This window comes from Rattus norvegicus, chromosome 20, assembly GCF_036323735.1.
Source record: "Rattus norvegicus strain BN/NHsdMcwi chromosome 20, GRCr8, whole genome shotgun sequence".
Taxonomy (NCBI): domain Eukaryota; kingdom Metazoa; phylum Chordata; class Mammalia; order Rodentia; family Muridae; genus Rattus; species Rattus norvegicus.
The window spans coordinates 25,343,102-25,366,644 of NC_086038.1; the positions used below are offsets into that span (position 1 = coordinate 25,343,102).

Below are 23,543 nucleotides of genomic sequence, written 5' to 3' on the forward strand. Positions count from 1 at the left end.
CCCAGAATAGGAACAATGTGAGTATCAATTACTAGGTTAAAAAAAGATCATTTTATTTAGGTAAGCATTTATAAAATTTGAAAATAAGGGGCTGGAGAGATGGCTCAATGGTTAAGAGTACTGACTGCTCTTCCAGAGGTCCTGAGTTCAATTCCCAGCAACCACATGGTGGCTCACAACCATCTGTAATGGGAATCTGATGCCCTCTTTGGTGTGTCTGAAGACAGCTACAGTGTACTCACATACATTAAATAAATAAATCTTTTAAAAAAATTTTTGAAAATAAAATTTATTTCTCAAAACCTACTGTATTTGGTGACAAGAATATATTGGGTGACAAGAATTGGAAATATTTCAAAGTAAATCTTGTTAGAAGGTATCATGTAAGTGTAATGTTAAGTAGTGTAATTGTTTGTTGTTGCTGCTGGTTTTTTCCCAAGACAGTTTTACTGTGCAGCCCTGGCTGGTCTGAACTCACATTATATAGACCAGGTTGGCCTCAAACTCAGATATCTGCTTGCCTCTGCATCTCAAGTGCTGGGATTAAAGACACACACCATTCCACCCAGCAACAGGTTTTAATTCAGAAAACCCTTCTGAAGTATACAGGACATCCTGATATTATTTGGGGTAATTTCTATGGAGTTAACTTTTAAAAACAACATAATATACATATTTAAAAGCAAATGTGTGTGTGTGTGTGTGTGTGTGTGTGTGTGTGTGTGTGTGTGTATACATTAAAAAACAAACAAGAACTCACACTACAGACAAGTTTGACTCTTCACACAGGAAACAGCAGCACACCCTTCATGACTCTGAGACTTTATGGCAGCAGACTTACCTCAGTTATTCCATGGCTGACATCCTAAGACAGCAGCGCAGAATGCGGAATGAGGAAAGAGCAGTGTTAGTGTTCTATTTCTAGTCAGCACAGAGGTAGAAAATAAATTAACAATAAGGTTCACTGTCCCCTAACACCTTCCACTCTCCATCTAGGAAGTAAAGATTTTTGTGCACTTGGTCAGCAGTTTGGAGTTATCAGGTTTGAACATAATGAAATCTGGTCTCAGCAACCAAGTTTCCCCTTGCAGAATTTACGTAGACTAGCAAACTAATTCCTAGCCTGAAACATGCTGATGGCTGTTTCTTTACCTAGAAAATATTAGAAATTACTTCTCAGCCTTGACCTCAATGAAGTAAAAAAACCTTTAGTATATTACATAGAAGCAGAATGAGAGAAAAGCTGATATACATTATGTGACTGATCACCAGGAAATAGAAGGTACCTTGTCGTGGTTGTATTTTCCCCTTAAGCTATATTCATTCTCTCTGTCTGTCTGTCTCTCTCACTATATACCCCTGGGAGGCCAGGATAGTCTTGAACTCGAGTGATCCATCAGCCTGCCTCTATCTCCTCAGCACTGTTTTCAAGGTACCATGTACCACCATGCTTAGTCTGTTCCCTTAATTTGTTTAGTTCCTTATACTTATTATCATTGTGAGAGAGAACACAGGTGTGTCTATGGGGGTCAGGAGACAGTCTATGTAAGTTGGCTCTCTTCCTGTTTGCATAACAAGTACTTTTTCCCTAACTCTGAGCTATCTTGCCAGCCCTACTAGTGAAACAATTTTTGAAAACAATATTAACTTAAAAAGCACAAGACAGAACATAGATGTTGATAACTTGTAAAAACAGAATAGGAATAATAATGAGAGCCTACTAAGAGAATAGAAAAGAAATTTACACCCCCCTCGCCTCTCCCAATCTGGGGATTAAACTCAGAGCCTTGCAGACACTAAGCACACTAACTTGGACAGTGAGTGGTCTATCTGCATGCCCGCCCACGTATGTACAGACTATTTTAAGGCAGGTCTCATGGACCTCCAGCTGGCCTTGAACTCAGTATGTAGTTTAGGATCCGCTCACTTCCTGGGAATGCAGACATATGTTAGCACGCCCAGTCTCGGGCGGTGCTGAGTATAGAACCCGGGGCTTCCCACATTACACAAGTACCCTACCAACTGAGCCCTGCTGTCTTACTGAAAGCTTCCACATAGCTCAGTGTTTATGCTCACAGTACTCAAGCACTACAATCTTCAGAAACATGCTACTGAATGTATGCCTGCCTGATGCCTTCTGTGGTGAAGAATTAACTTTTAAAGAACATACAGCATTTGCCCTGGGCAAATTGAGTCTTTGGAATGACTAGGATATCTTTAGCTGCTGGCAATGTAAATAATGTAATTTATGATGCAGACTTCAGCTATCAAATATCAGTTCTACCTTCAGAAAGTTCAGACGTGGAGCTGGAAGAAGGCTCAGCAGTAAACAGTACTTACTGCTCTTACTGAGAGGACCAAGGTTCAGTTTCTAGCACACACATGGACCCTCACAGTCACCTGTAACTTAGATCCTGGGAATCTGATGCTGTGATTTGACCTCTGTGCATGTGTGTGTGCTCATTTACACACAGAGACCTAACACTCGTTCATGCAGATTAAGAAATCTAGCCACCTTGTGGGAAATGACTGATGCCCAGAAACTAAAAACAGTTTTGGCTTCACTGCTTAGCAATCCTGAGCTAATGCTATCTCAAACATGAATACCAGGTACCCATCTGTGACTTGCCATGACATGTGACATGCTCTGCTACGGTTACCTCTCCTAGAGTCTTCCTTATTGTCTTAACCTATCTAATTTTAATCTGAATCTTTATCCTATAACAAATTGCACTTGGCTGTGTAGTAGTTGAGTTCTACTCAAACTTTACAACAAATGACAGAGCCTGAGGACACAGTGGGGCAACCCCTCCCAATTTGGCAAATGGAATCGGAAATAAGGGAAGTCTTGTGTAGTTTTCCTTTTGTAGGTAGCTAAATTCTAACATTCTTTTGACAACTGAGAAGAACTCCCTACCTACAAAAATACCAGTGTGTCCTCCCAATGCTGGTCTATCCTGGTATTACAGCCATCCATTTGTCAGACTATATCCAGTCATATATTGAACAGGTTGCTATCTCATCACTATCCCTTGTGCACATACAGTTTAATTCCCTAGGACAAATTTAGACACACAACACAATACTGAGTAAATAAGACTTGTGACCTACAAATAAATAACATCAAAGATGGAAAAAAGAATTCATTTAACACAACTTAACAACCACTTAACTTAAATCACAATGTAATTCAAACATAATAACTCAGCATGGACCTTTCTTTTCTTCTGAAATAGAACCAGCAGGGTGAACTTCTGATCATTTTGCTTCCACTTCCTGAGTGCTGGTATGTCCAAACATATGCAAGTCATCATAACTTTGTTTGTTCTTAACTTTTATTTTTAAAATTTTATTGCAGCTATTTGTGTGTGTGTGTGTGTGTGTGTGTGTGTGTGTGTGTGTGTGTGTGTGTGTGTGTGTGTATGTACACATTCACACACCACAGCATATGTGTGGAGACCAGAAGATATCTTATAGGAGTCAGTTTCTTCCACCACTTGGGTCCCAGGGATTGATATCAGGTCATGAGTTTTAGTGACAAGTGCTTTTACCTGCTGAGGCAGCTCACTGGCACATTAAGGAGGGAGGGAAGGAAGAGAAAGAAAGAAAGGAAAGGAGAGGGTGGGAGGGAGGGAGAGAAGGGAAGAGGAGAGGAAGAGAGAGAACAAAAGGGAAGAGAGAAAGGAGGGAGGGAAGAGATGGCTTAGCAGTTGAGAGTACAGATAGATGGGTTCTTTCAGAGAACCCAGGTTCAATTCCCAGCATCCATGTGGTCCCTTACAACCATATATAACTCTAGTTCCTGAGGACCCAACACCACCTTCTGTCTGAGCTCAGCAGGCATCAGGTACACAAATGCAGCCCAGATATACATATAGGCAAAACACCCTGAACACATAAAGTAAATTTATATTTATATTTAAAATTTTTATTATTTTTAAATTGTGTCTATGTAAGAATTGAGTGCAAAAATGGAAATTGGGTCTTTTGGGAATGGAGTGGCTGTCAGCCATTACATGGGTGATGGAAACTGAACTCAAGTCCTCTGGAAGAGCAGCCAGTGCTCTAACCTTTTGAGCCATCTCTCCAGCCCCTAATCCAAACTCTAGACCTACAATTGTACACAAGTTCCAATGGTGACACCGGCCTATAATCCCAGCACTGGGAAACTGAAGCATGAGTTTTCCAAGGCTGAATTCAGTCTAGACAAGAGCAAGAATTTATCTTCAGAGAAACAACTCCCAAACCCATTAGCCAAACCAGTATTCATGTTTGTGTGTATATACACAAAAATGCATGTACACATGTATGTACATATTTGCACTTGCATACAAACGTCCATAATTATCACAAAATAGTATTGAGTATCTTTCGGACAGTCACTAATATTTTACTAAAAATGTATGACAATGACACCCAACTCAGCATTAAGACTACAATGAACTTATGAATCTTTTTTTTTTCCCCACGTGGAGAGATTTAATGGGAGAACAAGAGAAGGGGAAGGGACGAGAGAAAGAAAAGAGCTGAACGTAAGAATCTTATCTCTTAAAGCTTCAGGAACATCAAAAGTTCTATGTAAATACAAAAGTGTGATGAACTCTCTTTAAAACAAAGAACTAGATATAGTACAAGCCTTTCAACCAAGAACTCTGGAGGCTGAGGGAGGTAGTCTCTGTGAGTTCAAAGCTAGCCTGGTCTACATGGTAAGTTTCAGACCAATCAATTGGGAAAGAAGCCAATTTCTTACAATATTGACTCAGTTTTATGTTCATTCATAAATGGAGAGACAGTAATTATATGATAGATTAGAGAGAATGAGGGAAAAGAAACAAAAACTATAACCTTCTATTACCTCTTCTTATTAGAAAACAGCTAATACCAAAATAACTCCTTAATGAGATAAAGTTTACTATCATTGTGACTTTGTGCTAAGTTTAGGTGAGAAGACTACCAAATTTCAGCAAATATTCAATATCTGCTTGCTAAAAAGAGATCTATTATGACAGCATTCATCTTAGCTTGGTTAGACACAGGTGCCTATAGACTGCTTTCCTTTTGTCATCAGGCTGCCCCAGAGACAACTTCCTGGGCAACTGGAGTGCTGAGACTACAGGAGTGGGCTGCTATGCTTGGCTCTTACAGGATATTAAGTATCTGCTGCTTAAGTAACTAAAGTTATTAAATACCCGTTAACTTGTTACTAAAGATCTTTAGTCACATGCAAAGAAGCACATCCATATGTGAATATGTATTAACAGTCTGAAATAAAATTAAAATACAGAACAAATGGTTCCAGGGCTCTCTCCTGGTTTTAAAGCAAAAATCTAACATTTCTAAGAGATCTGATATCTATTACTATGAACACCAGAGAAGAGGTAGTAATCTCAAAGGAAATAAGAGTTGAAAGTTCAAGCCACACCTGCATTTTCTTGAGAAAAGTACAATGCACACCACTGGTTTGGTGTTGGGAGAATATCTACATGTAAACAGAGCTATCTATGCAACACATTATTGCGTTATTACTTGGAATAAAGGCTATGAGAATACTTGTTTCCCAAATATTCCTTTTGTTTTGTACAAATGGTGCACAGGCTCAATCACAAGGTGAGGGACGTACCACTCCATAGGCTTGCTGCTGGACCCAGTTGATATAGTCATTCCTTATGTCTATCAGCTCTTGGACTTCATGTATGTAAAACTTGTCGTACTGTATAAGTTGTCCTGTTCTCTCATTTACCTTAAAAGAACAAGTGAAATTAACATTAAATTTAGTCTATACTTTTAGTTCTTAAGTAGGAAAGAAGGCTTTGGAGATTTCTGTAGCTAATTTTCTATCAAAAACAAAGCAAAAACAATTACGCAGTGCCTACTATACATGCAGAATCATTACCAAGTGTTATATTATAGGAGGCATAAATTATTTTTAGGATGTGACACATCTATTTGTACTCGGTAACCCCAAGTCTAGAAATAAATACCTTTATAACCACAATAAATTGTATAAACCAGAAACTATATGGCCTTTGAGTTGGCCAAGAAGAACTAAACAGTAAGAGTAATACTCGATAAATGCTATGCTACTTAGTGTCTGGACAAACAAGCCTTTCAATCATTCTTTACTTTCACTTATGCATACCACATGTGTAGGGTGCCTTTGGAAGCCAGAAGAAAGTGTCAGAGCTCCTGGGGCTGGAGTAACAGGCATTAGAACGCAACCTGACATGGGTGCTGGGAATTGAACTCAGGCCCTCTAGAAAAGCAGTGTTTTTTGGTTTTGGTTTTTTTTTTTTTTTTTTTTTTTGGTTTTTAATGTGCACTGGTGTTTTATTTGCATGTATATCTGTGTACACCTGGAGTTACAGACAGTTGTGAGCTGCCATGTGGGCGCTGAAAATTAAACCTGGGTCCTCTGGAAGAGTAGTTAGTGCTCTTAACCACTGAGCCATCCTCTCCAGCCTGAGTATGTAAGGTGGTATCTAGATATTAAAACAAACAGAAGAAGGCTGCAGACTCCATGGAGAGAGAACCATGTACACAAGGAAAGCCAGTCCCTGGTGAAGAGTACCCCTGTACCCAAGAGACCTGGGATGACGGAGTGTTTTTTGACACAATACAACAAGCACACAAACTTTTATCAAGCAAGGCAAGCATAAACTCATAAAGCTGTGGTGTCATGTTTGCAGAGAACAGAGGCTAAACAAGCACAATCACGAAAGCCTTTTCTGTGGACCTGGACCTTTCATAGCACTTGTCACAATTCTTCAAAAGCACAAGGAAATGCAAACCAAGGGTGAAGAGGACAGTGGTTCTAAACTGAAGGGAAAGTAAAAGAAGCAGGACCTGTAAAATGGGCTGTGGGGTGAAGGAGCCTGCAACCACACCCATCTTATTTATCCCAGTCTCTGAACCCACGAGGTAAAAACAGAGATCCAACTTTGTCAGTTGTCTTTCGACTGTCCCATGATAGCCTAGGCATCTCCCACACCCAAAATGAATTTTTAAAAGAGACCAGAAAAATTCTAGTGGTAAGTATAAAAGAAGCTCACAAAAGTCATCATCCTGGCAGTAACAGTGACAGATTCTTGACCACAGATAATAAAACAACTACTTAAAAAAACACTGTACATGACCAGGACATGGTGGTGGATGCCTTTACACAGCACTGGGATTCAGAGGCCGGTGGACCAGCCTGGTTTATAGAGCAAGTTCTAAGACAGCCAACACTACAGAGAGAAACCTTGTCTCAAAAAATAAAAACAAAAAAGAGAATTACTAAAAATAACCATTTACCAAAGTCATAGAGTAAACATTCAATATTCGGGGTTGGAGAGATGGCTCAGCTGTTAAGAGCACTGACTGCTTTACCAGAGGTCCCTGAGTTCAAATCCCAGCAACCACATGGTAGCTCACAACCATCTGTAATGAGATCCGATGCCTTCCTCTGGCATGCATGTGTACATGCAGACACAACATTCACAAACACTAAATAAATAAATATTTTAAAAAGTTTAATACTTAGAAATTCCAACTAAATTCTCTACCAAGAAAGCATTGAAAAATGAAACATTAAACTATATACAATTATAAATATGAAATATTGAACATTTAAAAAATTTTATTTTATCATTTTAAGTGTATGAGTATTTTGCCTACAAGTATGTCTGGACCATATACATGTCTGGTGCTTATGAAGGTGAGAAGAGGGTGCTGGATCCCCTGGAAACAGAGTAACAAATGATTTGAGAACCACCACAAGTGCTGAAAACTGAACCCAGTTCTTTACAAGAGCGACAAGTGCTTTTAACCACTAAGCACCTCACCGTATAGATGCCTACAGATAGATCCCTTTTCAAAGCATGCATAAGACCTATGGAAACTATAGAACAGTAGTAGAAAGAACATAAAAGAGACCCTGATTTAAAAAAAAAAAAAGACGACGACGACTCTGATCATAAACTGCAAAAGAAAGTAACAAGACCTGACAAACAGTGTAAACAAGTTTTAGCTGGGCTTCTGCTACAAAGAAACAGTGATATGAAGTACATCCCGCTTCAGCTGAGGCCACCTAAATAAGCATAGACTCTGCAGGATTATACAGGATCATAACTCATTTCCTTACTAGAAATGACTTTATTGTTCTGTAGATTAACACTTGTTTTTTTAGCAGAACTGAAATATTACAGAGTGCCCTATGCGTGGAGGCACAGAGGTGGCTCAGAGGTGGCTCAGTCTTGAGAGCATTTGCTGCTCCTACAGAGGCTCTGGGCTCTGATCGCAGCACCACGTGAAGTCTAACAACCAGCTGTAACTGCAGTTCTAGGAGATCTCAATGCTCTCTTCAGGTCTCCGTGGGCACCAGGCATGCATGCATGTATGTATGTATGAGCATGCAGGGAGCACGGCTGTATGCATAAAAATCAAAAACAACAACACGTGCATATGGTTCCAAAATGTTTCAGAGATGTATATATACTGACAGATAAAGAACACAAAAGGTTAGCAATTAGTAAGTCTAAGAAAGAGAATATAGGTATTTATTATATTAGTCTTAAAATGTTTCAGTAAAGTTTGAAAACAGGTAAAAATAAAAACTGAAGAGGGAAGAGGCCAGGAACATAGCACAGTAATAGAGGCCTGCTTAGCATACAGATTCTGGGCTCAATTACATAACTATTACAACACACACACACACACACACACACACACACGCACGCACGCACGCGCGTAGAGATTTAAGGTGGTGGTGCTCACCTTTAATCTCAGAAGGCAGAGGCAGCCCAATCTCTGAATTTGAAGCCAACCTGGTCTACAGAGTGAGTTTCTGGGCAGCCAGGGCTACATAGAGAAACGTTGTTAGGAAAAAAATAAGGATGAAAACCCAGGGGGGAAAAAGTTTGAGGAAGACAACTCTAGACTTGTAGGCAAAGAGAACAGCAGGAATTAAAGAAGACAAAAATCCACATATCCCAGCTGGTCCAACAAGAATAAAAAAAAATTATAAACCAAAACTGGACAAAAGCGATAGTTCAGAAAAAGTTGGGCTAGGGAGTCTAGGTGTGTCTAGTCTTCCCAGTAGAAACTGCCCACTCTAAGGTTAGAGTAAATGCTTACTACTTTAGAAAAAAGGTTTGACTATTTTGTTGCAGAATCCCATAACAAGAACTAAGGAGAGAATAACGTTTTGGAGCCAATGGGTTATAAAATCAGTGAAATTTTGAGAATTATTCTGTTGGCTCTGAAAAATGGAGATAGAGAGGCTAGTGACAGGAAAGTGAAGGAGAGTATATTCCTGAGATTCAAGAATTCCTGGTAAGGCATGCAGAGGCTACAGCAACTAAGTGAGTATAATTGTTTTCCCCAATGCTTCAAACCTGGGAACAACAACAACAACAGATGCCAGCAGTAACACCAACAAGTCGTGATAAGGCAGGAAGTGGGAGTTGGGGAGGATGAAAAGTCTGATGTTAGGTGAAGTAAGGAGAAGAATTAGGTATAAAGGTTTACTGTGTGATTACAGCACTCAGGAGGTAGTGGCAGGAGGTCTGTCTGTGGAAGGCCAGACATTCTAGTGTCTTATACGCCTACAAGTGGAGGCCAATATGGGCTACAAGTAAAAAAAGTTTTTTGGTTTTTTTTTGTTTGTTTGTTTTTTTCAGCAAAAAAGTTAAAGCACTGGAAAGACTGTGATATGATTGAAATTGTTTTCTTTAAACAAAGATACTAAAGCAGTAGTAATAAAGTTAATTCAACATATATATTAAACAAAACTAACTTCCTAAGGGAAAACAACAAAAGTAACTTTATTAAACACATTTCCCTCTTACAACACAATGAGTAAATTTACATGAAAACCTTTTCTTGAGCTGGGCATGATGGCACCTTTAATTCCAACATTCAGGAGACAGAGGCAGGCAGATCTCTACCTCCAGGTCAACTCAAAACAAAAGACACAAATACCCTTTTCTTGGGAAAGCAGATGGCTCAAACGGTGAGGGCACTTGCCTTTTTTCTTTTTTCTTTCTTTTTTTTTTTTGGAGCTGGGAACCGAACTCAGGACCTTAGCAAGCGCTCTACCACTGAGCTAAATCCCCAACCAGCACTTGCCTTTTAAGCCTGATTGGTCACAGGGTTTGATCCTTGGGATCTACAAAGAACGGACTCCTCTAAGTTGTCCTCTGACCTCCGCATGTATGCTGTGGTTCATGTATGCAAAATGTAAATGGGAAAAATAACAAGTAGTAGGGTATGGTGACCTATGCCTGGGAACCCCAACAAGTATGCCTGTGGTACATTCAAGGCAAGCCTGGTGTAAGTAGCAAGTTCTAGGTAAGCTAGAGCTACAGAGTGAGACCATGTCGAAAAGCAAAAACCAATCTTTCATTAGAACCTTCTCTTTATCTCTTGCATCTTTAGAAGGATGCAGTATAATAAACAGCTATTGTTTGTTAATGTTTGATGTGTGAAATCTGTGAAAATATAAACTCTTAAAAATTATGACTTTTATGTTATAATTTTTTTTTTTTTGGTTCTTTTTTTCGGAGCTGGGGACCGAACCCAGGGCCTTGCGCTTCCTAGGTAAGCGCTCTACCACTGAGCTAAATCCCCAGCCCCTTTATGTTATAATTTTAAGAGTTTCTATTTTCACAGATTTCAAAGTTTTGCTTTAAAGGAAAATAAGAATGAACACTATATACCTCTTCCTCAAAGAAAAAGATCAATAGCATATTGATCTAAAAGGTAAGCTGAAATTTTAACTGAGTTGTAGACTTTTACGTTAAAAACAACACTATGTTCCAATTATAGCTATCATTAAACTGTATACACTACTTGTAAGATGCATTATTATATTCAAATATTCTCATAAATAGAACTGTTTTTATTTTCAAAGTTCCGTTTTTAATCCTTTTATTTTACCAAGTAAGAACATGTGCACTCTTCTCCTGCTTTAATGGAGTGGGAATGGGGAGGAAGACAAGGTCTGCTCATAGTCTTGGCTGCCTTGACACTAGCTATACAGACCAGGCTGGCCTGCCTGTATCTCCTTGTGGAGTGCTGTGATTAGAGTTGTGTGGCACTGTAGGCAGGGCACTTTTCCTAATACTCTCACTTGGAAAAAATAAAAAGCCCCTTAGGGAAGCTGTTATTAACAACTTTTAAACAAAACCAAGGCCCACTTAAAAAACAGAGATAGAACATGTGAGATATTACCCATCTCGTTACAGATGTGTGTCCTTATGCCCTACAATCTTTAATACTAAATTATTAGCTAAAAGAAAACATACACAATACCACATATGCACACAAGCACAAATTTCACAATGGCCTTTTCTCAATCACCCACATTTATAACAAAAACCAGTAAGATCTGGGTGTGTAATCCAGGATGGCCTTCAACTCACAATCTTGTCTCAGCTACCCCAGTAGCTGGCACTAGGCCAGGCTCACAATATTCTCCTCTCTTTCCTTTCATTTTTAGAGACAGGGTATCTACCTATGTAGACCAGACTGGCCTCTGCCTCCCAGTGCTGGGATTAAAGTTGTAAGCCACCCAGCTAATATCTGAACTGAAGACTAATCAAAGGGGTTTGCTTTTCTGATGCATTGTCTATATAGACCTGGTTGTTCTGGAACACACTATGTAAGCAATGCTAGCCTCAAACTTACAGACCCATCTGCCTCTGCCTCCCAAGTGCTGAAAATAAAGGCCTGTGTCACCATGCCTGGCTCAGAAGAGTAATCCAAAAGAACTGCACGTAAACTTGCTAACATACACGCACGCACGCACGCACACTCCTGCCTTTCTATATGGTATATATACTTAACAAGCTATCTTACAAAGTAACCAACTGTTCTCTAAGAAGCCTTCTTTAATCCCTCTATGAATACATTATATTTTTCTTTATCTAACAACTATGTTATCATAAATATTCATTTACTTATTTGTACATACATAATCTTTCTAGATGACCACTTTACAAAGGGGAGAGAATCATATAAGTTCTTTATCACTAAATCCCTAGCACCTAATATAATAAACAATCTTACAGCAGACAGCAAATATCTGCAAAGGAAAAATGGAAATCCCATAACATTAAAAATATGCATATAATTTTTTTACTAAAAAATGTTCAAAATAAAATGTACAAATTCTGATTACGATTTTTTTTTTTTTTTTTTTTTTGGTTCTTTTTTTCGGAGCTGGGGACCAAACCCAGGGCCTTGCGCTTCCTAGGCAAGCGCTCTACCACTGAGCTAAATCCCCAACCCCGATTACGATGTTTTTATTTCACATTATAATTCAGTATTTTGGTTAAGGGGTAATTATGATGAATAAGTAGTCTATGTTCTATCCATTCAGTTTGAAGGTTTCTTGCCTCAACCTCAAATGTTTGAAAACCAGTATAATACACAGCCACTAAGCTAGACATACTAACTAAGCCCTTTTCTTTCGGTGCACTAGTACTGCTACAACAAACTGTAAGAACTCAAAAATAACCCAATTATTACCCAATAAACTTATTTTTTGGATTATAGACCCATTCCTGACAGTAGACATCAAAGGTATTTTGCATGATGCCATTTAGAGCATTGGAATTACTTTCCATTTAGAAAAATTTCCAAAGGACATGACATATGGGAGGAACAAGTACATCCTGAAATGAACAGTGAAGACAAAATAGTTTACTTGATCTAGGTTTCCCTGTTCCTAGGCTATGTCAGGGGGTAAACTGAGGAAACTTCCCTAACTGTAATCACTGAGAAGAGTAAGTACATAGCTATCACACATAGCATCTTAGTTTTAATTAATTTTCTTGTGTGTGTGCCCGTGTGCTGAACTGAGTGCACATGCCTGCCATAAGCATGCATTTGGAGGTCAGAGGAAAACCTGTAGGAACAGATTCTGGAACTATGCTTTTCCCACAGATTGAACTCAAGTCATTAGGCTTGGTGGCAGGTTACCCACTGAAGCATCTCACCTTCAGGCCTAAGTGTCTTTGAAAAACAACTTCTGGTAAGGGGTTTGTGGAAAGACAAAAATGAATCGTTCCTGATAATAAATACCCACACATACTTATTTACAGTAGAGTAGAATGAAGCAAAGTTTTCTTTAAAGAAGAGGCTTATGAAAGATGACTGCTCCGAGTATAACCAGAAGGAGCTACTTAACATCATCCCAAGGTGGGAAATATAGCTCAGTGGTGGAGCACTTGCCCAGTGTGTGAAAAAGGCCTTGGACTAACCCCCTGCTTAGGAAAATGCAAAAGACAAAAGAAATCCATCCCACTATCATTCTGCTTTCAAATATAACAACTTCAAATAAGCTATTTTCTGTTTAATCAATAAATCAAAGTAGTGTTTTTCCCATTCAAATAGTCTGATTATGAAATCTCTGCCTTCAGTTGCCTATAACAACTTACAAATTACGTAACTTTGGACCAGAAATGACAGCAAGGCACTTGTCAACAAGCTGGACAACCAGTGTTCAATCATGGTGGAACGCACACATTCAACACACACATACAAAAACAGTATTTAAAAGTTATGTAAAGACCTTATTCAAAATCACACGCACGCACGCACACATAGCAAACGCGCGCGCGCGCACACACACATACAAAACTCAAGAGAGTAGACAGACATAATGCACTCTACAGAATTTAAATCTCCAGATCTAAAGACATAATAAAAGAAAGCCTACTCTAATCCTGTGTGTGCGCCCACAGAGGCTGAGGCTGTGAGAATCCCTTGGACCTGGAGTTGTAGGAGGTTGTAAGCACAGGATATGTGGGTTCTCCAGCTACCAGCTAAATGTAACATACTTACATACTAACATGAAAGAAAAACAGCAGAGGCTTGGGAAGCAGATCTGAACTTCTCTCTTACTATCAATGCTGAGTCGCTTTTGTGTTTGTTTGTTTGATTTTGTTGTCTTTTTGTTTTTGTAAACAGGGTTTCTCTGGGTAGCCCTGGCTGTCCTGGAACTCAATCTGTAGACCGGGTGAGCCTCAAATTCAGATTTACCTGTCTTGAGTCCTGAGTGCTGGGATTAAAGGCATGTACCATCACCACCTGGCAAAGTAACTTTTGTTGTTGTTGGGGTGTTTTTTTTGGGGGGTGGGGGAGAACATGGGTCAGTTTCTAAATTTACAAAAATGGATAATACCAAATCTACAAGTATATTTTAAGAAAAATCTTTTTAAAAATACTGTATCTTCGGTGCTCACCTGTATTATACACAGAAGTTTCTAATACTGTTGGCAAACAATAAATATTAAGACAGCACCTCCATCTCAACCCTGAACTAACAAGAAGGCAAATCCTAGCATCTGGTATAGCTCCATCAAAAAGGTCTCTGTAGCCAGGCTTGGTAGAGAATGACTGCAACCCCAGGATCCAGGAGGCTGAAGCAGGACTGTGATCTGTAAGGCCTGCCAGGGATATATGCCACAAAATCCTATCCTGAGAACTTAAGGGTTAGACTGTATCATGTGCAGTTCAATCCACAGACCCAGGAAAAAAAAGGGACAAAAGACACAAAAACCACATTATCTTTGAGGAACATATATTCTGTTTTATAAACTGAAGTATTAACTAATTCCAAAATTTTAATCTTAAAAAAGATGAAGATAGGGCTCTCGGTAGAGACCGAGGTTTCTGACTGACAAGTCAGTTATTCAAATCCTAGCTAGGATTCTAAAGCCCTTCTTCCCAGCCCTTTCTCTGACACACACAGGCTTGTTCTCTGTAGTTCACAACGGCCTGACATTTTGGCCATCCTCCCACTCCAGCTTCCCTTTCTCCTGAGATAACAGAGAGGGCCAAAGAGAAGCAGTGTTCTTTAAGAGGATAAGCAGAGGAGCCAAGAGTGGGATGATGTAGAAATAAAGTCCAGCTGAAGAAGGATGGCCATTAGGGAAGAGTTCATTCGACAAACAAAAAGCTTGAATCCTAGGCAAAAGTATATAGAAAGCAGAGGAGAGGCAGAGATCTTCACAACCGCAGTGTGGTACACGCCCAGGCCCTGATATGCTGCAAGAAAAGTTTTGTTCTGGGGTAGGACCTGTTTTCTTGGAAAGAAATTACTATCATCTCTTTAACCATACAATGAAAAGAGAAATTAACTGCCTAAGAATCTTAGACATACTAAATACAAAAGGAAAAAATTCAGGAAGTTAAGTAGTGGAGCAAATGACCCAGGAGCTTCACTAAAAGAAAAGGTAAAGTAAACGGTCCCCAGGGAGTCTCTCATCCAGAGAAGATCTATCTCCTTTATTCCCTTTAGTCTTTACGTGGGCAACAATCTGAAAGTGCAAAGAGTCATTATGGAAGAGTGTATTCACGTGGCGTCTTCAGTCTTTTATGGACTATGAACACATGCTTCTCCCTTAGGTCATGTCTCATTTAAGTAGCAACTCAAGAATACCAAACGGCATAACAGAGATATACCTACCAACTGTCAGGATGACTCAAATCCATCTTTAATCAGACAGCTGACACTCTATTTCTTCATGTAACTTTGCACTTCTACAGTGTAAAGTGTACTATTTCTTACACTGGGAAAAAGGGCAGGAAAGAACAATAGGCAAATTAATGAATTATATATAGTTTCATTTTCAAATTAGTCATTTGTTTCAAATGAAACATTCTACTTTGATTGAGGCCATTAGTACCTGATACCAAAAGAATGGAAGTTTAAATGTTCATAATTACAAGGGCCACTTTTATATGATAACCACTTATAACTAAAAATAATGTATCATTAAATTAACACATTAGGTTCTTTACAAGAAAGCATATGAATTCTAATTCATTAATATGCTATTGTTCTGCCCAATTGTAGGCTACAGATGCCTAACGAAGACAACTAAAGGCAAAGCTACAAAGTATAGATAGATTATTTCTTGTAAAGGAAATTATAAGAAACTATGAATAACTTCCAGATTTCTTTAATATGTATCTTTTATGCCATTCTAATATTAATGTTAAAATGAACATTATCAATGTGTTAGTAGGAATGGGGAAAGAGAAAAATAAAGGACTAATGGACATACCCTATGTAATATTTCTAAAACCTTTAATGCGGTATGAAGAAAACTGTTGAAAATTCTTCTTTCAGAAGGGGGAATGCCGATCTTGTAGAGTTTCAAAAGATGTACCACAACTTCCTTAAAAAGTTCTACTATCTTGAGGAATAGTGGAGGTTCAAGTACTGACCACCAGTTTTCTGTTATTAAAGGGTGAACATGCAAATAAAATGATTAAAAAAAAATCAGAATTAAAAAAAACATACTAACTTTTCTTCTAGAGCAGTGTTTTTAACCCTTTGAACATTTCAGGAAGATGAACACAGCAATACTTTACATAACATCTCTAGGGCTTATAGATAACTTTCCTCACTACCAAGATAAAGGATACTGTTCTTAATAATCTCTCAAAAGTAAAAATAAAGTATGAAAGGCCTACAAAATTTGCATTCTTGGTATCATTAATCATATTTAAATTCATAAACTACAGTTAAAATTAATCACTATACTTAATATAAAAGTCAGTTATTAAGCAGTTTTGGCAATCAGAATTATTTTTCAACAAAATATACTTTAAAATTGTACTGTTCAAATATTTAAAAATCTAGGTTTTACTATTCAACTTAACATATAAAACTGAAATATTGTGAAGTAACATATTTACAGATCTAAAGAACTCTGGGAAATCAAAAATAGAAACTTAATGTAACTGCAACCTGTACTGTTTCTTATTTACAGCTTCTAACTACAGACACCAGAATCATAGGAAACCTTCTACACGGGGAGCAGCATGTGGCTTTCTTTGTCCATACTGGCTCTCTCCTTCAGCCCCAGCATCCTAGCCCTCACTTCCGGCTTCTTCCACTCACTCTTACCCTTATAGTTCTTGGGTGATTTTATTACTTCAATATATTTCAGTTCCACATTCCTAGCAAACATTCTCTGAGAAAGCACAACACTGTGGAGTTAACCACAGCAAGCCAAACATAAAGGCCAGGAGTTAGAGATGAGTCCACACCATTAGAAGGACTAAGGTAAATGAAATTAGCCCAAAACCCATAGCAAAATAGAGACTGGACTGTGAATTCAGGAATCTTGTGAATAAACAGATACAAATCAAACAAAAGGCAATTAGCAAGGGAAGGAACTGAAAGGAAAGCAGTTGATACTGGGGCTCAAGGATGATTTAAACCAATGTTGTTTAGTTTCAATGGCTCGTCTTAGTTCTTTAACAGCAAATCACTCAAAGCAATGAGGGAGAAAAATATGGGTAAGTTTTCAATTTTTCTCAATACTATCTTATGTTGTATTGGATTAAAACTCTGTATTTAACATGATTTGCCTTCAGCAACTCTAACAATTAGAATCAAATACTCAATAAAAGTCAATAAAAGAGAAAGCTCTTTTCCATGAAGAACAGTATCAAATAAGCAAGGCAGGGAAATTTTGAAGAGAGAGAGAGAGAGAGAGAGAGAGAGAGAGAGAGAGAGAGAGAGAGAGAGAGGGAGGGAGGGAGGGAGGGGGAGGGAAGAGGGGAAGAAAACATTTCAGAAGAAAAATAATAAAATTCTTACCAAGTACTTTCAGTGGTGCTTTTTCTAGGTTCACAAGGGCTGTGCCAAAGGGGATTGCTATGGTTGTGAAATTGTTGCAGTCACTCATCAGGGGGCACTCTGGCAGGGTAAGATAAAACCTCAAAGCTTCAACATCAGGTAAGGAACTAGTCAGTTTAGGGATAAGGTTCTTTTCCAAACTAGCTGCCACCTATATTTTGACAAAAAGCAAAACCTACTTCATTTAAAATGAATGTACTTCACAGAGATGCATACACACACATGAACATACACATAAAAGAGAAGAAATCAAGAACTATGACAAACATAAAATGATGAATAATTTAAAAAAAGAACATCTTTCAGTGATGTATGTTGGAGAGTAAAAAAACAAAAAAAACAAAAAAAAAAACCCAAAAACCCTGTTATCTAAGCACTTCGAAGAAATTTCAAAAAACTTTTATATCCACTTAAACTCTATCAAGTGGCTAATACAGCTATTAACAGACTTACCCAAATCAGTAAAGTATTTAGAGTCTGCTACAAACATCGGGGAAGATTTATGCCTTTTTAATATCTAAACTACAAATGCTTTAAAATAAAACTTTTGTTTTGTTTTGTTATTTTTGAGATAGGGTTTCCCTGTGTAGCCCTGGCTGCCCCGGAACTCACTCTGTAGACCAGGCTGACCTCGAAGTCCCAGAGATCCACCTGCCTCTGCCCCCAAAATGCTGGCATTAAAGACATGTGCACCTGACATTAAACTTTTTATCATGAAGTATAACATGAGTCCATGAAACACAAGGTTAATTAGGTTGCAAACATAAAACATTATGTAAAAATTCAGCAACTGAAAAGTAAATACACTGTAGTCACCAAGAAACAAACCTGCTGAGATATCTGCGGGTGGTCAGGCTGTATGAGTCTGTGGAATAAGAGTCTAGCGGCATTCATGTCGACCCCTGAAAATCTGGTGCCTGTTCTATAGTGATCATCATTGCTAAAAGAGTAAGAGAGAGAGGGAGGGAGAGTTGTTTTCCTCAGTGCGGCAGCCACTCAGCTGTTGCCCAGGCTCCAGTGAGCAAACCCCCACGCATGCTCACACTAGTCATGTAATGGACTCAGTGAGTACCACACAGACACACAAGACATTCAAGGAGAGAGGCTGAGTGAAGAGGAGGTAGGGAGGGCAATAGAGGGCTGTCTCACCAAACACACTATACATATGTACAAACTTGCCGATTGTTACAAGTACACAGTAATTAGTCCGTTCTTTAACACACCACTCAATGTGTTTGAAAGGTTTAGTCAATCAAGGAATTGCCACTTACCTAACAGCCAGAAAACTTCCATTTAGGCAACCAGACGAAGAAAATGTTCCATCTATCTCACTAAAAATAAAATGAATGAGACTCATAACTATTTGCCTTTTGTTTTTAATAAAAACTTAAATGGCAATTTAGACCTGGGCAATTTAGACCATGGTGGCACATGAGCAGAATCCGACCATTTGAGAAGCTGAGGCAGAAGAATCTGTAGCTTGAGGCCAACCTAGGCTATACAGTTTTGACTGTTATTTTTTTTTTTAAATGGGGCCAGAGATGACTTCATGAGTGCTTGCTCTGTAAGCAGGACTCAAGTTCAATCCCTGACGACCTGTGAGTGTTACTGTGAGCTTATGACACCAGAGCTGGGGAAGCCGAGACAAGATCCCAGGCCCACCAGCCTTACAGTCTAGCAATCTCCAGTTTAGTAAAGGACCTGGTCTTAAAAATCAAATAAATATAATAATAATTAAAAATATAGTAAACAATAAAAACTAAATATAAAGACTGATTATACAATACTAAATGAAGGTACTAACTGTTTGACTTAAGCTTAAATGCATTCATCTCCAGCAGACCACCTAGTACCCATGGAGAAGAGCTGGCTGTAGGATGGACTTGTAACTTCAGTGGTGGTGGAGTGGGAGGCTGAAGACAAGGGAATCCCAGAGTTATGAGCCCAAGATCATATCTCAAAAACTAGAGTGCTGAGTGATGGGAGGAACATTAGCATAGACCTATCTTTTCCCAATGTACACAGAACAAGTGCATGCACTCATGACCCTCTCCACCACAAAAGGAAAAGTCAAGGAAATTAAGAACTCTCATCCACCCATTCATCCGACAAAGTCTCCATGTAGCCTTGACTGGCCTAGATTTTGCTAGGCAGACCGAGTTAGCCCTGAACTCATAAAGAACCACCTGGCTTTGGCTCCTAAGTGCTGGGATTGAAGGCATGAACCACCAAACCAGGACCCATCTTTAAATAATCTTTATGTAAGTGGAAGAGAATTAACTTTTGCAAGTTGTCTTCTGACCACCACATGTGTACAACAGTAAGTATGTACCTACATACATACATGCAAAATAAATGAATATTAATTTTAAGAAAGGAGCATTAAGCAACAAAAGAACACAGTTTAAAAAGAATCTGAAAACAGCTGTTCTTAAAAACATGGAAACTCTATGTACTTAAATGTTTATATACAAACCACCAAGAAAATGACAGTCAATGAAATATTTAAATGAAAACTCTTCCCAAGACTGTGTATGAGCAGACTGTTTCCCATACTTGGCTATCTCCACAGGGAACCTTCCAGAGGGGTAGCTGAGCCATTTCTGAATCAGAGCTTCATTCACTGTCCAGATCTGCTTTGAAGGGTCAGAGCGTCTAAAGTCATCTGGAGGTCCACAGCTCTAAACGTTAAAATTAAAGACATCAGTCAAAGGAAGAGATGGTACTTATAACACAAAGTTAAAAACCGGTATTATTTATCTGTTTGTTTTTGAAGACAGATGTCACTTTCTCCTAAATACTAGAAACAAAACGATAGCTTTGGGGAAAAAAAATATTTTGTAGATTTGAGCAGGAAAATAAATTAAGGCAATTAACCTATAACAAATAAAAGAGGAAGATAAATTTCTAAAATTATTCCAACTTATTTGAAGCTAACTAATTATTTATATGATTATATTAGTACCTGAGGACTAGAGTAATGTGAAAAGCTTTGATCTCCACCTGAGAAAATTCTTTTGACACAGAAATAGTCTTCAGAACCTACAATAAAAATAATATGTAAAACATTAGATTCTAAGATTCATATTACATTTTCTAGAATATCAAACTTGCCATATGGTTTGTCTAGATCATCTAATCAGGCTTCCTTCCTTTCCTTCCAGGAGCTCCACAACAAGACATGGGCAGGAATGAATAATCTGATTCCTCAGAATGAGCCTGAAATAGTTCCCCAAGCCTGAGCACCATTCGGCGAGTTTGTGAGCCTTTCTCTATCCCATAAGCTTGAGGCTGAGGATTCTTTAACGTTTAGAGCTGTGGACCTCCAGATGACTTTAGACGCTCTGACCCTTCAAAGCAGATCTGGACAGTGAATGAAGCTCTGATTCAGAAATGGCTCAGCTACCCCTCTGGAAGGTTCCCTGTGGAGATAGCCAAGTACAGGAAACATTCTACCACTAACCCCCACACAACACTGTTTTCTAGTCTGTATCTCATAAATTGGTTTAAACATAGTATAAAAGAATAATGACTATTATAAAAGATAAAAGAAAGTGGAGGCAAAGTGGACACATCCCCAATCCCAGTATTTAGTAGGCAGAAAGAATTGCAGAGTCTGAGGCAAGCCTGGGATATACATCAAGACTGACTGACTAGGGCTGGGGATTTGGCTCAGTGGAAGAGCGCTTGCCTAGTAAGCGCAAGGCCCTGGGTTCGGTCCCCAGCTCCGAGAAAAAAAAAAAAGAAAAGAAAAGAAAAACTGACTGACTATACCTCAAAACAAACAGCAAACAGAGAAAGAATTATTTTTAAAAAGAACATGGAAAAATTCAAATAACTGAGTAAATACTTCATAATATGGAACTATTTTCACTCCATGTCTAAGAAAACAGAAGTTCTCAACCTGTGGTTCATGATTCTTCTCCTTTCTCTCTTCTGTTCTCCCAAATAAAAACTGCAAGGATTGCATTCTGAAGTATCAGACACATTTTTAAAAAAGGAATCCTCTTTCAATTAATGTCTACCTGTTTCCAAATCTGAGACATTTCTGTTTTATTATGTTCTGAGTCTCATACAGGATGGCTGGCCTCACACCTGTTATGTAGCCAAGACAAGAATGAGTTTCTTTTTTTCTCTGTGTAGCTCTGGCTGTCTTGGAACTTGCTTTGCAGACTAGGCTGGCCTCAACTCAAGAGATCCAACCGCCTCTGTCTCCCATTTATACTGTCCTGCCTCCACTGTAGTTACTGATGTGTATTAGCATGTGTGGCTTGACTTTTTGGTCTTTAAACCTTGGTATAATATTATTACCTGTGGCTGCTACAGAAATAAGAACTTTTTCAAAGAAATAAAAATTATCTTAATTTCCTTGATTACGCCTTTACAACAAGTAAAACATTGTTTTTAAAAAATTCTCAGTAAATAATCAGTTATGTAATAGTAAAATGCAATTTTAAATATTTAGCTTTGTTGTTGTCATTTTGTTTTTCAAGAGAGAGTTTCTCTATGTAGCCCTGGTGATCCTGGAACTCAATCTGTAGATCAGGCTGGCCTCCAACTCATAAGAGATCCATTTGCCTGCCTCTGCTTCCTTAGTTCAGAGATTAAAGGCGTGCACCACCACCACTGGCTTAAATATTTAGTTTTAATTTTTTTGTGCATTTGTGTGTTATGTGGTGCTTCTGAAAGAGCAGAAGGCCATCAAGCTTCTTGAAGCTGGAGTATAGCAGCAACATGGATGCTGAGAACTGAATTTGGATCCTCATCTCTTTAACCACAGTAAAGACCATGATAAGTTAAGAGTTCAGAAAAGGTTTTCTTTCCAAAACTCACAAGATGTAACTCAGTAGTAAACCCTTCTTACCCATCAGCCCAGGGATGGCGCTATCTCTAATGGGCTGGGCCCTCCCCCACTGAACAGTAATTAAGAGAATGGCCGTAAGGGCTTGCCTTACAGTTGTAGCTCATGGAGGTATTTCCTCAACTGAGGATCCTTCCCTCTTTGATGACTCTAGCTTGTGCCAAGGTGACACAAAATCAGTAAATCTGCTTAAATGGCTACACAGTTTTATTTCTGCAAAATGAAATGTGGTCCAGAGAGTGGCTACAAAACAATGTGATATAAACAACTGCTTCATTTTAAAACAATTCAATTAGGAAATCTTGTTGTATGTACTGACATCAGTTCGAACCGCCTCTTTCACTGGTATCTGAATTTCTGGAAGACCTACCACAAAAATATGTTTATGATTTTCTCCAGAATTTCTCTGCATGTAGAGATGTAGATATATACAACATAAACACATGCATTTGGGGTCTTAGCACGCGCCCAGGCTAGATAAAACTTAATGCTCCTCCTGTTAGCAGCATGCTTGTAATTTCTTACTTTACTAACAATGCATCTTACAGTTCTTGTAGACACGGAAGGCCATCGTTTTAATAAGAGCTATAATATATGTAGCACATGTTAAATACGGTAACACTTACCAATATCTTGTGGACATTGTCCATTATAAGAAAACCAGTTTCCTTTTACAGTGAAAGGGCTTTTTCTGTTGCTTGTTGAACCAGTTCCCAACTGCCCATTACCACCGAGACCGAAGGAGTAAATTCGTCCTGAAGAAGGAACAAATGCAGAAGTATGCTGCCTGGAATAAAATGATAGAAAACTGCTGACTTAAGGTTAAATTCCAGAGAATTTAACTACAAATTAGCCAACATAATCCTCTTAAAAATAAACCGGGGCTGGGAATATGGCTCAGGGGCTATGAGTGTTTGCTCTGCGAGCACCAGGAATTGATAAGAATACCCAGCACCATATCACCAGCTGTATGATGTATGAACGGCTGTATGTGCTTGTAAACTCAGCATGGGCTGTAGGGGCATGCAAGCTGATCCTGAG

At 38.6% G+C, this 23,543-nt stretch overlaps 1 protein-coding gene across 13 annotated transcripts in view; it reads right to left on the reverse strand.

Moving 5' to 3' along the window:
• The window catches only part of Herc4 (HECT and RLD domain containing E3 ubiquitin protein ligase 4), a 74,439-nt gene that overhangs the window by 14,097 nt on the left and 36,799 nt on the right, over positions 1-23,543 (reverse strand). For 6 of the 13 annotated variants that reach the window (XM_006256134.5, XM_063279172.1, NM_001012074.1 and 3 more), the window contains 9 exons: positions 23,129-23,289; positions 20,607-20,683; positions 20,198-20,322; positions 18,913-18,972; positions 18,470-18,581; positions 17,603-17,792; positions 16,056-16,228; positions 5,621-5,740; positions 842-865 (listed from right to left, as the gene is read on the reverse strand). In XM_006256134.5, the coding sequence (XP_006256196.1) occupies positions 842-865; positions 5,621-5,740; positions 16,056-16,228; positions 17,603-17,792; positions 18,470-18,581; positions 18,913-18,972; positions 20,198-20,322; positions 20,607-20,683; positions 23,129-23,289 (1,042 nt within the window). Of the gene's footprint in view, positions 1-841; positions 866-5,620; positions 5,741-15,454; positions 15,558-16,055; positions 16,229-17,602; positions 17,793-18,469; positions 18,582-18,912; positions 18,973-20,197; positions 20,323-20,606; positions 20,684-23,128; positions 23,290-23,543 lie in introns of those variants that run through there. The other 7 variants (XM_063279171.1, XM_006256135.5, XM_063279170.1 and 4 more) reach the window with 5 other exon arrangements.